Source organism: Monodelphis domestica, chromosome 2, assembly GCF_027887165.1.
Source record: "Monodelphis domestica isolate mMonDom1 chromosome 2, mMonDom1.pri, whole genome shotgun sequence".
Classification (NCBI taxonomy): Eukaryota; Metazoa; Chordata; class Mammalia; order Didelphimorphia; family Didelphidae; genus Monodelphis; species Monodelphis domestica.
In genome coordinates this window covers 55,569,718-55,583,284 of record NC_077228.1, presented here as the reverse complement: position 1 = coordinate 55,583,284, position 13,567 = coordinate 55,569,718, and the positions used below count along the sequence as shown (strand labels likewise).

Here is a 13,567-nt window from a genome sequence, read left to right as displayed (position 1 = left end):
AATGTTTACAAAATACTTTACGAACAGCTCTTGAATCTCACAACAACACTGCAAGGTACTACTAAGCAGGTTGGGTTAAATAATTTGTCCAGAGTAACACAGCTGTAAGTGTCTGGAACAAGATGCAAACCCTGACTTCCCTGACACCAGGTCCAGTCCTCTGTCTCCCAAGCTCCCTAGTTGTCTATAAACTACATAGAATTCCTCACTTGTTCTTGGTCTAGTACAGCCACTTTGCCCATGTTAATGGGAATACAAAGGAGTTGGAAATATGAAGGCAAAAACTGACTAGTCTCCTGCCCTCAAGTAGCTTATGTTTCTTCTGCCTTAGACACCATTCTGACCAGTGAGGTATCCACAGAGAAGGTAATTATTTGGGTTTAGCAGAGGAGCAGAGACAAACAAACTAAGAGACTTCAAAGTTAAACTTCTGAAGGAACCCAGAATTCATTGCTGGTTGGCGTCAGTTCAGAAGGAAGGATGGTTTTTCTAAAAATCAACTAGAGATAATTACTACGTAGTTGGCCAGTGCCCACACTCTTACAATGTTTCTTCAAACAAGACTCATCAGAGAAAGATGGTGATATGGTAATTAGCATTTTCATCTGAAATGGTCACAAGCCCTCCTCTGTGTGGGAATGGCTCTCATCCCCATCTCGCAGATGGGCACAGTGATGGAGAGAGAGGATGGGGAGAAGCAACGAGCATCAAAAGTAAACAGCTCAGCTTCATTGCCCAGTCTCTTGGTTTACTTGGCCAGTTAGGTTTCCTGAGCCAGGGACTTGATCACATCTTCTATGTGGGTCCTTATCTACACATTTCTTTCCAGTGCTGAGAGGTCCTAATAGCCTGGAAAATGCTGCTAGGCTTGTTTTTTTTTTTAATTTTCAAAATTATTTTTTTAGTTTAAAATCTTTTTCTATGGTTACATGATGTATTTTTTCTCCCTCTCCTCTTCCCTCCCCCCTCCCAGAGCTGACAAGCAATTGCACTGGGTTATACACTTGATACCTATTTCCATATTATTCATTTTTATAATGATATATTTAAATGCTGGTATCTTTTTGTCAGTTGCTTGATGAGGGCAGAGGGTGTCCCTCTCTCTAACCCTACCCTACCCTCAGCTTGTCATGCTAGAAGTAAAAATCACAGACATCACTTTATCTTTCAGTTCTCTCCTCCCTTCATTCCCTGGCGACCACCTTATATTTGATTTAAAAACCAAGACACTGTAGTGAAACATTTTTTCAGTGGTCAAATTTACTCACCCTCTCTTATATCTATCACAATTTATATCTTCAACCATTTTAATTATAACAGTTTATGGCAGACAACAATTTTAAATATAACACCAACAGAGTAATAATTTTTTAAAAAGTGCTAGGGGGAAGCTAGGTAGCTCAGTGGATTGAGACCCAGGCCCAGAGACAGGAGGTCCTGGGTTCAAATTTGGCCTCAGACACTTCCTAGCTGTGTGACCCTGGGCAAGTCACTTAACCCCCATTGCCTAGCCCTTATCACTCTTCTGCCTTGGAAACAATACACAGTATTGATTCTAAGTCAAAAGGTAAGGGCTTTAAAAAAAAAGTGCTAGACTTGGAATCAGGAGACCTGGGTTCAAATCCCAGGTAAGAGGCCATGGGACCTAATTCCCTTCATCTCTCTAAACCTCAGTTTCTTTATTAGTAAAAGGAGATTAAAATGATTTTCCACTACCTACCTTATAGCACTGCCATAATGAAAGTCTATTATCAAGTCTAATGTTTTACAGACATGGAAGTGAGAATGATGGCAATTATGATCATTATGAGAAGAAAGAGAGACAGACAAGGGCTACCAAGGCCATGTGGGCTAGCATATAGGAAAGACAACAAAAGACTGATTGCTATTTATTGTACATCCCACTGTCAGTGACTGTGAAAAATGAAACCAAGATGAGAGGCATCACCCAACACATCCCTGAAAGAGAAAGCAGGTGTGGGAGGAGTAGGTGAAAGGTGAACTCGGTCTTTTCTGAGCTTGGCATCAGAAGAATCAGATCTGGGAAAGAGCTCTGAGATCATTCCTCCTCACTGCTCCCAGCTAACTGGAGAGCCCAGTTTGGAGTGACTCATAGAGTTCCTCCTGGTTCCCTTGGGGAAGACAGTTTTTCAATCTAATAGACTTTTTCTGGAATGTTTTTTCTTCTTTTTGCTAGAAGGGGCATTTCTCCCTTTCCAGATGCCTTAGCTGACTTTTAAAAGGCAATTCTTTCTCTTCAAGGATACACACCAGCACTGCCTAGTTACTCCCACCAGGAGCCTCATGGCCGTATCACCTACTACCCTCCCTCCTTCCTCCTCACCACCCTCCCCCATCCACTGAGCCCATCAAGATATGTGGTAGCTAGGGCAAGTGCCGGGCCATGATGCAGCCTCACCATCAGGATGGTGTTTAATTTCAATCAACCTTTAAGTCACTCATAACTCTCCTTCTGGAGAGGGCAATGCCGGGCATCGGTAGCCGTGGGCTGCCTGCTACTATTAAACTCTCTCTCTCATACACACACCTAATTTCTTTAACTAGTGCCTAGGGACCTTCCCCACCTGTCAGGACCCAGCTTGCTCCAGCTGCCCACCTGGTTTCAGTACACCACCTGGGCTCCAGGGTGAACTCCATTTCAGGGATGATGTCACTACTAATTACTGGGAGAAGAAGTGGCATTCCTGGTCCCTTCCCAACAGGAAGCCTAACCCTCCCTGCAGTCCTGCAGAGGGGGCTCATCAGGGAATGATTACAAATTCCTTCTGCCTCTTACATTTGGAAGGTGGTGGTCTTTGGGGAATAGTTTTTACCTTCCACTTTTTTTCTTACGCAAATCCAAAGGAGCATTCTCAGAAAGTAGCAATGGGTTCCTGAAGACAGCACCCATTGCTCTTTGCCTTCTCTTTTCATGTGGCCCAGCCTTTCCTTGGGTTATATTTGGAAGACCTGGGTTCAAATCAGAGTTCAACTGCTCATTGACTCAATTACCTTGAGCAAATCACTGCTCTTAATGGGCCTCAGTTTCCTCATCTGAAGAATGAATACAGTTGGACTAATAATCCTTTCCAGTTATAAATGCTATGCTCCCATAATCCAAATAGAATTGTGAAAAACATCATTAGCATGTGCACACATATTCTCCGTCCCTCTGTTTCTCCCTCCCTCCCTCCTCTCTCTCTCTCTCTCTCTCTCTCTCTCTCTCTCTCTCTCTCTCTCTCTCTCTCTCTCTCTCTCTCTCTCTCTCTCTCATTCTCCCTCTCTCTCCCTCAAATGAGTATATACACAGCCCAAAACCCAGGATGCCAACATATGAATTAAGCCTTCTGGGGGTTGGTAGGAAAGCCAATCAGTTACCATCAATGCAACCACTTCCACAGGCAGCAACAGCAACAGCAGAACCCTAAGGAATTCCACCCTACCCTACTCCCCAGCCCTACATTCCTGACCAGGCTTCTCTATACAAGCTGATCAGCCCCAAGAGGAGTAAGGATGTAGCACACAGTTGTTAGGGCTTTTCCAATTTTTTTAAAAAGTATGATAAATTTGATAAAAATGATACATTTTGCATTTATCGGTATATGTTTCTTCCCTACCCTGATTGATCCCCCATCATTCATTCATTTACTCTCCCAATCAGATGGATGTTTCTTGAGGTATAGGACAGTGTTTTTTTGTCTTTGAATTTCCATACCTGGCACCTAGTAGGCACTTTATGAATGTTTTCTGAATGAATCAAAAGATGGTGGGAGTCAACTTCTGGGATGGGGCAGAATGTCAAGAATCAACAATGAGAAGGATGTCCAATACAGAGGAAACTTCCTTTTATTAAAAAAAAAAGTGTAAGCTCATCCTTCTCCTCTGGTATCAGAGCTATTCTATAGGATCCATTTGTCAAGGTTAAAAATCTGAGCTCTGGTATCAGCGTCAAAAATAAGGAAGGGGATCCAGATCGATTTAGACTGACTTGGTTCCCCTCCTCTTCTTCCCCTCCTTACCAGCCAGTTGCAGATTCAGGAACACTCACCTTCTTCTTTTTCTTTAGAATCACTTTCACTCCATCTACTGATACCATGATGCTCACTTTCTTCTTCTTGATATTCTTGGCTTTGAATTCATACTGAACAGAAAAAGGGGGAAAACGATTATTTAAGCCAATGCATTCAAACATTGAACTTAACTCAAACATCGAAGGCAAGAAGGACTGAGGAAATTGACTAGAAGCTTAAATTATACTATAAAATAGAAATTATCACAATTATTTATTGTTTACAAATAGTAAAGTAAATCAGTGAAACAGACCAGATAAGGAAGAATTAGAAACCACTGAAGTCAGTAACCCAGAGCACAATAAGTTCAAGAACATATATTACATATTAAAGGAGTCTATATTTGACAAGAACTGATAGGATAAAAGATAATAGGCAGAAGGAGTCTATATTTGACAAGAACTGCTAGGATAAAATATAATAGGCAGGAAAACAGATTTAAACCAATATCTGATACCATATACCACATGAAATTTGAAATGGATAAATGATTCAAATATTAAAAGTTGCACCCGAAAAAAGTAAGAAGAGAACCAGATTAGTTACCTTTCACAAATATAGCTCTATAGAGAATGCTCCAAACAAACAAAGAATAGAGACAATCACGGAGGTAAAAATAGGTTCTTCTGAACATATGAAACTGAATAAAAAACCAATATAAGGAAAAGACTGAAACAAGATTTTTTCCAATATCTCTGATGAGGGTCTGGGAACTAACACAAATATTAAGATCAAGAATCATTGGAGAACCAAAGAATATGAACAGTTTTTTTTTAATTCAAAGATATTTTATTTTCCTAATTACATGTAATGATAATTTCCAAGATATGCTTCCCAAAATTATAAAAACCAAACTATCTGTCTCCCTTCCTTTCCTCCTTGTATTTGGAGATGGTAAGCTATTTGATCTGGGCCATACACTGACCAAATAGTACTGAAAAGAAAAAAAAAACTCTAAACAACCATGTGTAATATTATTACCAACTACTAATACTAAGAGAAACACAAATTAAAAGACCTGGCATTTCACCTTATTCCTGAAAATCAGAAAAAAAAAAGATGGAAAAATGGGAATGGGTCAGCTGGGTGGCTTGGTTCAAATCTGTCCTCAGACACTTCTTAGTTGTGTGACTCTTAGAGCATGTCACTTAATCCCAAATGCCTAGCTAGCCCTCACTACTTTTCTGCCTTGGAATTGATACTTAGCACGGTAGTTTGTTTATTTTTTAAATGGGGGGGGGGGACATTCCAAGTTGGAGGTGTCACGGAAAGTTAGTCACATTAGATTATAAGCTCGTTGAAGGGAGAAACTATCTTTTACCCCTTTTTGTAACCCTACTGCTTAGAGCAGTGACTGGCATATCATAGACTCTTTTCTTTTTTTTTTTAAACCTTTACCTTCTGTCTTGGAATCAATACTGTGTATTGGTTCCAAGGTAGAAGAGTAGTAAGGGCTAGGCAATGGGGGTTAAGTGACTTGTCCAGGGTCACACAACTGGAAAGTGTCTGAATCCAAATTTGAACCTAGGACTTCCCATCTCTAAGCCTGGCTCTCAATCCACTGAGCTACCCAGCTGCCTCCATAGACTCTTAATAAATATCTATTGATTGACTGACATTAATACATTAATGAAAGATCTGTGAAAATTGATCCGATCGTTCTGGAAAAACAATTTGAAACAATACTACAAAAGTGGCTAAAATGTCCATGCTCTTTGGTTCAGAGATACTACTAGGTGTATATACTCCCAAAGAAGTTAAAGACAGGAGGCAATGATCCTACATATACCAAAATACTTATAGCAACATATTTTTTTTTTGGTGTGGTAGCAAAGAACTGGGAACAAAATAGATAAACTTTGAGTGGGAAATATTAAATTATAAATTATACTACATGAAAGAAATGGAATATTATTTCATTATTAGAAATGATGAATAGGAAGAATTCAGAAAAAAAACATGGCAAGACTTAACATGAACTAAAGCAAAGTGAAGTCAGTAAAACCACATACACAATGACTATGGAAAAGTACATTAAAAGTATATAGGACAAATGAAACTAAATGCTGAATAATTATATCAGCCAGGCTTATCTCTAAAAAAAGAGATGAGAAAATATACCTCCCTTCATTAGAGAGGACAGGCGTATAGAGCTGCATATGTAATCAGATTCAGTTGATACGTGGTTAGTTTTACTGAAATGCTTTCCTTTATTTCTTCTCTTTCCCCTCCCCTCTTTTATAAGGCATGGTTCACTGAGGAGGCGAAGAGGAGGAATCTATCCAGAAATGGAGGTACTATAAAAAATAAGCCTGAATTAAGCACTTGGTACTATGTACCAAGCACTGTTCTAAGCATTTTACAAATCTGATCTCATTTGACAAATAAAAGAGATTTAATTTGAAGACATATGCTGGGGGTTGGCAGGGGGAACTGTGTCAGTTTAAGAAAAAAATGCAAGTAGTTTGGTGGCTGTAAAAATGGAATCAAAGAATCTTTGGCCCAAGAAAGAGATGTTAAAAGGGATTGGTTCCAATTCCTTGCTTTCAGGCAGGAAGAATATATCTAATTCAGCCTGCATGGGTGAGAATTTGCCCAGTTCCAAAAAGTCAATAGAATAGATTTGTCATAACATTGGTAGTGGGCCTGGCTGTGGAGCTAGGGAAGCCTGGGTTCAGTCCTGCAACTGGCATATACTAGCTCTGTGATCATAGGCAAGACGCTTGACCCTTTGGCATCCCCAGAAAACTCTAAAAATACAAATTGCAAACTAGTAATTGCTCTAGACCAGTGGAGGGAGCTCAAATTTTGGGGGTTCCTAATGAGATTACACTTATCCAAGAGAAAGAATACATACCAAAGAAAGAATGGGGAGCTCAAGAGAGCTTCATAGATCATGACCATTAAAAAGCACTTGAGAGGTCCCCCAGGCTAGGAAAATGGGATTAACTGCCTCCTTTTACAAATGGAGATGAAGTTACTGCTTAATGTCACAAAGCTGGAGAGTAGCAGGATCCGGATTTGAACACAGACCCATAAAGCTCCCTAGTAAAGTGTTCTTAAGACCCTACAGCCCTCTCTCAAGAACCTATTATAATGTATGACAATTTAGATCAATAAGTGTTTCCCTCTCATCTACCCCCAATCCTGGATGTTGTGTTGTGTCCAAAGACAGAACAGCTGGCCCTGGAAAAAGGTTTTCTAAGCAAGAGGTTGGTGAGTCATTTAGCATTAAGACAACAAAAACAACAACTCATATCTTCTGTCTTGAATTCATGGTAGGTATCATTTCCAAAGCAGAAGGGTAGCAAGGGCTAGGCAAGTAAGGTTAAGTGACTTGCCCAGGGTCACACAACTAGGAAGTGTCTAAAGCCAGATCTGAACCAAGTATCTGAAGCCAAGCCTAGCTCTTTAGTCACTCAGCCACCTAGCTGCCCTATGGTCAAAAACATTTATTAAGCACCTACTATATGCCAGATGATGTGCTAAATCCTGGGAGGCAATGAAAGGCAGCAACATCCCCTGCTTTCAAGGAGTCAAATTTTAAAGGGGGAGACAACATGCAGACAGCTACATACAAACAAGATATACAAACTGGGGGCTACATCTCAGTTTCCCCTGATTTGGCCATCACTAGAAATCTCCTGGGCTGTTTGAGAGGCTGAATATTCAAGGAATGTTTCCCCAGTTAGCTATATACATGCTCTCTTCTTCCAAAGAGGAAAATAGGGGCAGTTGTCTGAGGCAGATGGCCTTTCTTCAAGGCTGCTGCAGTAGGTTGTTGATGATGAAGACTAGTTTCTCTCTCAGTTTCCAGGCTGCAGCTCAGACTCCTCAGGACCATGACCCAGTGGCATGCTTAGAGGGCAGTCTCTGGACTCATTCTACCAATTGGAACAGAACCCTATGAAGTAGGGGTTGGAGGTTGGGGGAAGTCTCTTTTTTGTCTTTGTAGTCTGTAAAGAAAATAAGAGGGGAATAAGAAGGGAGGGGGGTAGAGAGGGAAGTAAAATAAGGGTGGGAATTAGGGGAACTGATTAAAAACAAAACACTGATGTAGAAGGAAATAAGAAAAGAAGAAAGGGCAAAGCTAGGAGTGGAAATCAAAATGTTGGGAAATACACAGCTGGTAATCATAACGCTGAATGTGAATGGAATGAACTCACCCATAAAACACAAGCAAATAGCAGAGTGGATTAGAAACCAAAACCCTACCATATGTTATCTACAAGAAACACATATGAAAAAGGTAGACACACATAGGGTAAAGTTAAGAGGATGGAGCAGAATCTATTGGGCATCAACTGAGAAAAAGGAAGGCAGGAGTCACAAGCATGATATCTGACAAAGCCAAAGTAAAAATAGATCTAGTCAAAAGAGATAGGGAAGGTAATTACATCTTTTTGTCTTTGTATCCTCAGAGCTTAATACAGTGTGTGGCCCATAGTAGGGACTTAATTAATGTTTATTTAATTAAATTGATGGGATAGGGAAGGGGAATTGTGGTAATACAGAGAGAGGACCAGATTTGGGATTGAATCTCATTCTGTTACATCCTTACTACCTGTATGATATGGGGCCTCAGTGTCCTCATCTGTAATGGGAAGAGGTTAGATTTGATGTATGTAATGGTCCTTTCTAGTTCTAAATCCTTGATTTTATCAATCAGTTAACCAACAAACAAACATTTAGTTAGCTCTTACTATATAGCAAACACTCTGCTGAAGGTTCATGATTTACAAAGAAAGGCAAAAACACATACACAAAAGAGCATTCTCTAGCTAATTTCCTATTCTCCCAAAAAAAAGAGAAGTCATTCAGAGACAGCAGCTTCAAAGTTGGCAAAGTCTGGAGTTGTGTCTAAGAGGAGCACACACTTGTGCATGTATGTGGATGGACACAGATGGAAACACATGCACACACACATATATACATATACACCCTCTTTGGAACACTGTTTCAACCCCCAAGTTGCACTTGCTTAGGTGCAGTTAGACACAGGAAATGAAATGGCCTCTGGGCTGGCAGCATCAATAGGATAAATCTCTGAGGAAGGTTGACTTTGGCTTTTTGCCCAAAGTCAACTGGAAGAGATGATGAGGTGATCAGGAAACTGGTCCAGACTACCCCACAAGCCTCCTCGTTTTGGATAAACAGAATATCTCAGACACTTTTGGCTTCTATCCCATACAAGAATCCAGAGATAGATACTTTCATAACACACCTGTGTTGGGGAAGAGGAGAATGGCCAGCAGGAGGATACAGTGACACCACACAGATAAAGGACCAATAATATCTCATGCCAGTAATAATAAATACCATTAGACATGAATTCCAAGTAAAACATCAAGGGAATACAGAGCCCGCATTAAATAGAACAATCTTGAATTTTAAAACTTCCTGCCCCTTCTCCCTTTTGACACCTCCAACAAGTCTTATTTACACATTTTGTCCCTCCTTGGTTCTTGCACACTTCCTTCTTCTCTTCTCCTCTCTCAGCAAAACCAAATCAACAAATATTTGCATTCCTACTATCTGTAAGACATGCTATTCATCAGTCCTCCACCCCACCAATCTTCTCTTTACCCCTTTCTTTCTTTAAACTGGATGGCATTTTTACATAAGTATAAGTATTCAAAACATACTTATTAAGGGCTCACTCTATCAACAGGATGGGCTAAGAGACAGACACATGAAAATGAGAAGAAAAAAAAGACAGTCACTGGCTCTTAAAGAACTTACATTTTAACAAAGAGACTAGATTATAGACACAAAAGGGAAGAAACAAAATAGTCTGTTTTATGAGCAAAGAGAGGAAGGTCAGAATGTTTTTAGTTGGGGAACTCAAGGCAGGCTTCATGGAGTCACCCAGTCAACTGGTTGATAATAATTTATTAAGCACCAACTAGGTGCCAGGCACTGGATTAAGTGTTGAGGATACAAGGAAAGATGAAAGACAGTCCCTGCCCTCAAGGAACTTATAATTTAATGGGGTGGGGGTGGGGAAACAATGTGCAGACAATTATGTACAAACTGTAAAGATGAAAAAAGAAGTAATCAACAAAGGGAAAGCACTATAATTAAGAAGAAATGGGAAAAGCTTTCCTGTAGAAGTTAGGATTTTAGCTAGAACTTGAAGGAACCAGGGAACCCAGGAAATGAAGTAGGTCACATTTGAATTACCTTGAAAGAAGAGAAGGTGTAATGGAAGATGATCTGAGTCTTAGAGATCAAAGAGGGTCAAGACAAGAACCAAGGACAACTGGAAATTCATTCTGATCAGAATGTATAATTATGTGAAGAGAAACAGCATGAAATAAGACTGGAAAGGAAGGTTGAAGCAACATTGTGGAGGGCCATGCTCAAATGCCAATCAAAGATGATTATATTTTTCCATTAACAAAAGGAAGTGGATTAAGGTTTTTGAGTGTATTTTGAGGGAAGTGTAAGAGGAAATGTTTTCTTATGTCCAGAAAAATATTGTAGTTATAATGTTTGCATTTCTTAATTAGTTCTTCCCTCTAAAATTCCACTAGTCTCCTTCTTAGAGTCATTGGTGAGCATCTTGGACCTTTAAACTTCCCTATCCTGGGCATAATCCTTGCCAGAGCCTAGTCACAAGCACTAGATTCCCTAGGTCAGTGATGGTGAACCATTTAGAGACTGACTGCCCAAACTGCAACTCTCATACCACATGTGAGCACTCTGCCTTACCCCAGATAGGGGAGGGAGGAAGCTCTCCCACTGCTCTGCTGGGCAGAGGGGTGGATAATGTGAGAAATGCCCTTAGGCACAGTGGAGAGAGAAAAGGGAGCAGTCCCCTCTGGAATGTGTGCCATAGGTTTGCCAACACAGTCTTAGGTTCTATTTCTGGGTATCTGGAATCTAATTGCTTCCCCAAAAAAAAGTTTTTTTATAACCTTATCCATACTGTTTGCTAAATGTACCTCTTGGGATGGGAGAATCACATGTATTTCAGCAGTAGTGAATGTACCTTCTGGCTGTATCTTAGGAAGTTGGTGAAAATACTTTCAATGCCATCAAATGCCTAAAATGTAGTCTATAACCTCTCTCTCTCTCTCTCTCTCTCTCTCTCTCTCTCTCTCTCTCTCTCTCTCTCTGACTCTCACTGTCTCTCTCCTTCACTCTGTCTGTCTGTCTGTCTCTCTAATTTACCTTCTGTCTTAAAATCAAAACCAAGTATCAGTTCTAAGGAAGAATAACAGAAAGAGCTAGGTAATTGGGATTGACTTCTCCAGGGTCACAAAGCTAGGAAATGTCTATGGCCTGATTTGAACTCAGGACCTCCCATTCTCTAGACCTAACTCACTAAACATTGAGTGACCTAGCTATCCCCCCTGTCTTTTCTCCTGGTGAAGTATTATACAGACTTTCCCCATGAACAGACACTCAAGAGTCTGAATAGAAGAATATTTGTCCACTTAAATTGCAAAAGACCACTTGAGTACCATTAGCATCAGCTTCAGGGCTAAAACTAGACCTGTGCTACATAAAGTTATCACGACCATCAGAAGCTGTTTTCCAGATAGATCAGAATTCTTTGGGTTGTAGCTCTGATGGAACCCATGGAAATAAATGGAAATTAAATATCTAAACACACTAAATATTAAAGTTGGCAATTCCTCCTGACTTAGACAAGTATGCTATGGAGTACTGTTCTCGTTCCAGGGAAGAAGATGGAGAAATGGGTAGCTTTTTTGTGGAAGGTTCTGCCTTAGTCCAGGATTGAGAATAGCAAGGTAGAACAGAGGAAAATGTCTTCTTTTCCCCAACCTATATTCCCCAGAAGCTGCTTAGCTTTAATTCTCAGAGTTGCAAAGGAGGAAGCATCTGTTTTCCTGGGTTTGAGCTAGGTAAAGACCAATTCATTCTTTTTTTTTTTTGCTCCAGATTTCCAAACGTTTGTGCATGATAAAAGTTCAGAACAAACAGGCTGGCCAGTACCCCCATTAGTGAGTTTCCCATTGCCTGCCTGGCGTCTCACAAATCTCACGCCAGTGGTGGGGTCTGTGCCAATTTGCCCAGCCCCTTCTCTCAACATGAATAAAATGAACTGGTATATTTGCTTTGGCAGCCTGAACCCAAGCAAAGAGAGAGAAAACCTACAGGGACTAACTTTTGATGGAAAAATGAAAACAACCTAAATCTATTTCCATCAAGCTACTGCCATGTGACTGCTAGTGGCACTGAATCACTCTTTGGGTTGTGAAATGGGACAACAGAGTCCTTCAACTCTGTCCACTAGCTCAGTCTCTCCTAGTGGATGGGATTGCTAGGGACAAGGTGGGCACTAGGGGCTAGGGTAGCACCAAAGAGTTATTTCAGGGTTGAGCATAGTCAATGATTAGTAAACACTGTTAGAGATGGTACAAAATCTAGTTACTTAATAGCACCAGGGACACAAAGGACAGCTCATGAATTTGAATGGCTCCTGGCTGTCCAACATTTCTCCCCTGCCTGCTCATAGTGCTAGCTCCCTCCTACCCATAGGTCTCAGCGCTAGTCATTGTAGGGCACTGAAGAGAAGTATGAGGAGGGACTAAAAAGAGAATGAATAGGCAATGAAATAGAGGACAAACTCCTATTGGGCTCTTAGATTCCTTTCTAATGTTTCAGGGGGAAAATTTCTTCCCTGGGTAACAACCAGACCTTCTCAAAAATGTCTCTTGGCTCTTCGCTCCACATTTATCACCCAAGAAAATGCCCAGGTACTTATTGGCACCAGCTATTTCCCAACCAAAAAGAATGGACTCATGGATGACTGTTGGCTTTTCTGTTGCCTTAAGTGGTTGGCCAAGGCTATCTCTTCTTTGTGACCAGACTGCTGGCATCAGGATTGGAGCAAGAAGCAAGAATCACATACTCTCTCAAACCAATTTTTAATCCAGGAATAATATAAGAATAAGAATAACATAAGAATAATCCAGAAGCAAATAAGGACAAATTCAGCTCAGAAAAGTCAGAGATTTATTTATTACAGTGGTTTCTATATTGTTAAAGAAGTCTATGTGTTAAATAGGCTCTCTCTAAATTTTAATTCCAGGGAACAAAGTCATTTTACCATAGGTGAAGCTCTTTCTGTGACCAAGAGAAATGGATAGAAGATATTAAGGTTTATCTTGATCCTGACTCCCTAAATCCATTCAAACCAAAACACTTCCCACAATAATGGGAAGATGAGTTTGTGAGATACTTACTAGCTATGTGACCTCGAGCAAGTCACTTAACCCTGTTTGCCTCAGTTTCTTCATCTGTAAAATGAACTGGAGAAGGAAATTAAACCACTCCAGTATCTTTGCCAAGAAAATCCCCTAACGGGTCAAGAAGAATTGGGCATACCTGAAATGACTGAACAGCAACAGACTTGAAAGTTCCCCCGCTCTGTAGGTAGAAGGCTAAATGAAGAAGTGCTTGTATTAACACTCCTAAATGATCACACTGCTCTGTTCATTAGTTTTCAAGAAAAACATCCTTTC

General features: G+C 40.4%; 1 protein-coding gene across 11 annotated transcripts in view; it reads right to left on the bottom strand.

Moving 5' to 3' along the window:
* C2H1orf226 (chromosome 2 C1orf226 homolog) overlaps positions 1-13,567 on the bottom strand; it is a 420,186-nt gene that overhangs the window by 124,745 nt on the left and 281,874 nt on the right. For all 11 annotated transcript variants that reach the window (XM_007480659.3, XM_007480658.3, XM_056815458.1 and 8 more), the window contains one exon: positions 4,049-4,141. In XM_007480659.3, coding sequence (XP_007480721.2) covers positions 4,049-4,141 — 93 coding nt within the window. The remainder of the gene's footprint in view (positions 1-4,048; positions 4,142-13,567) is intronic.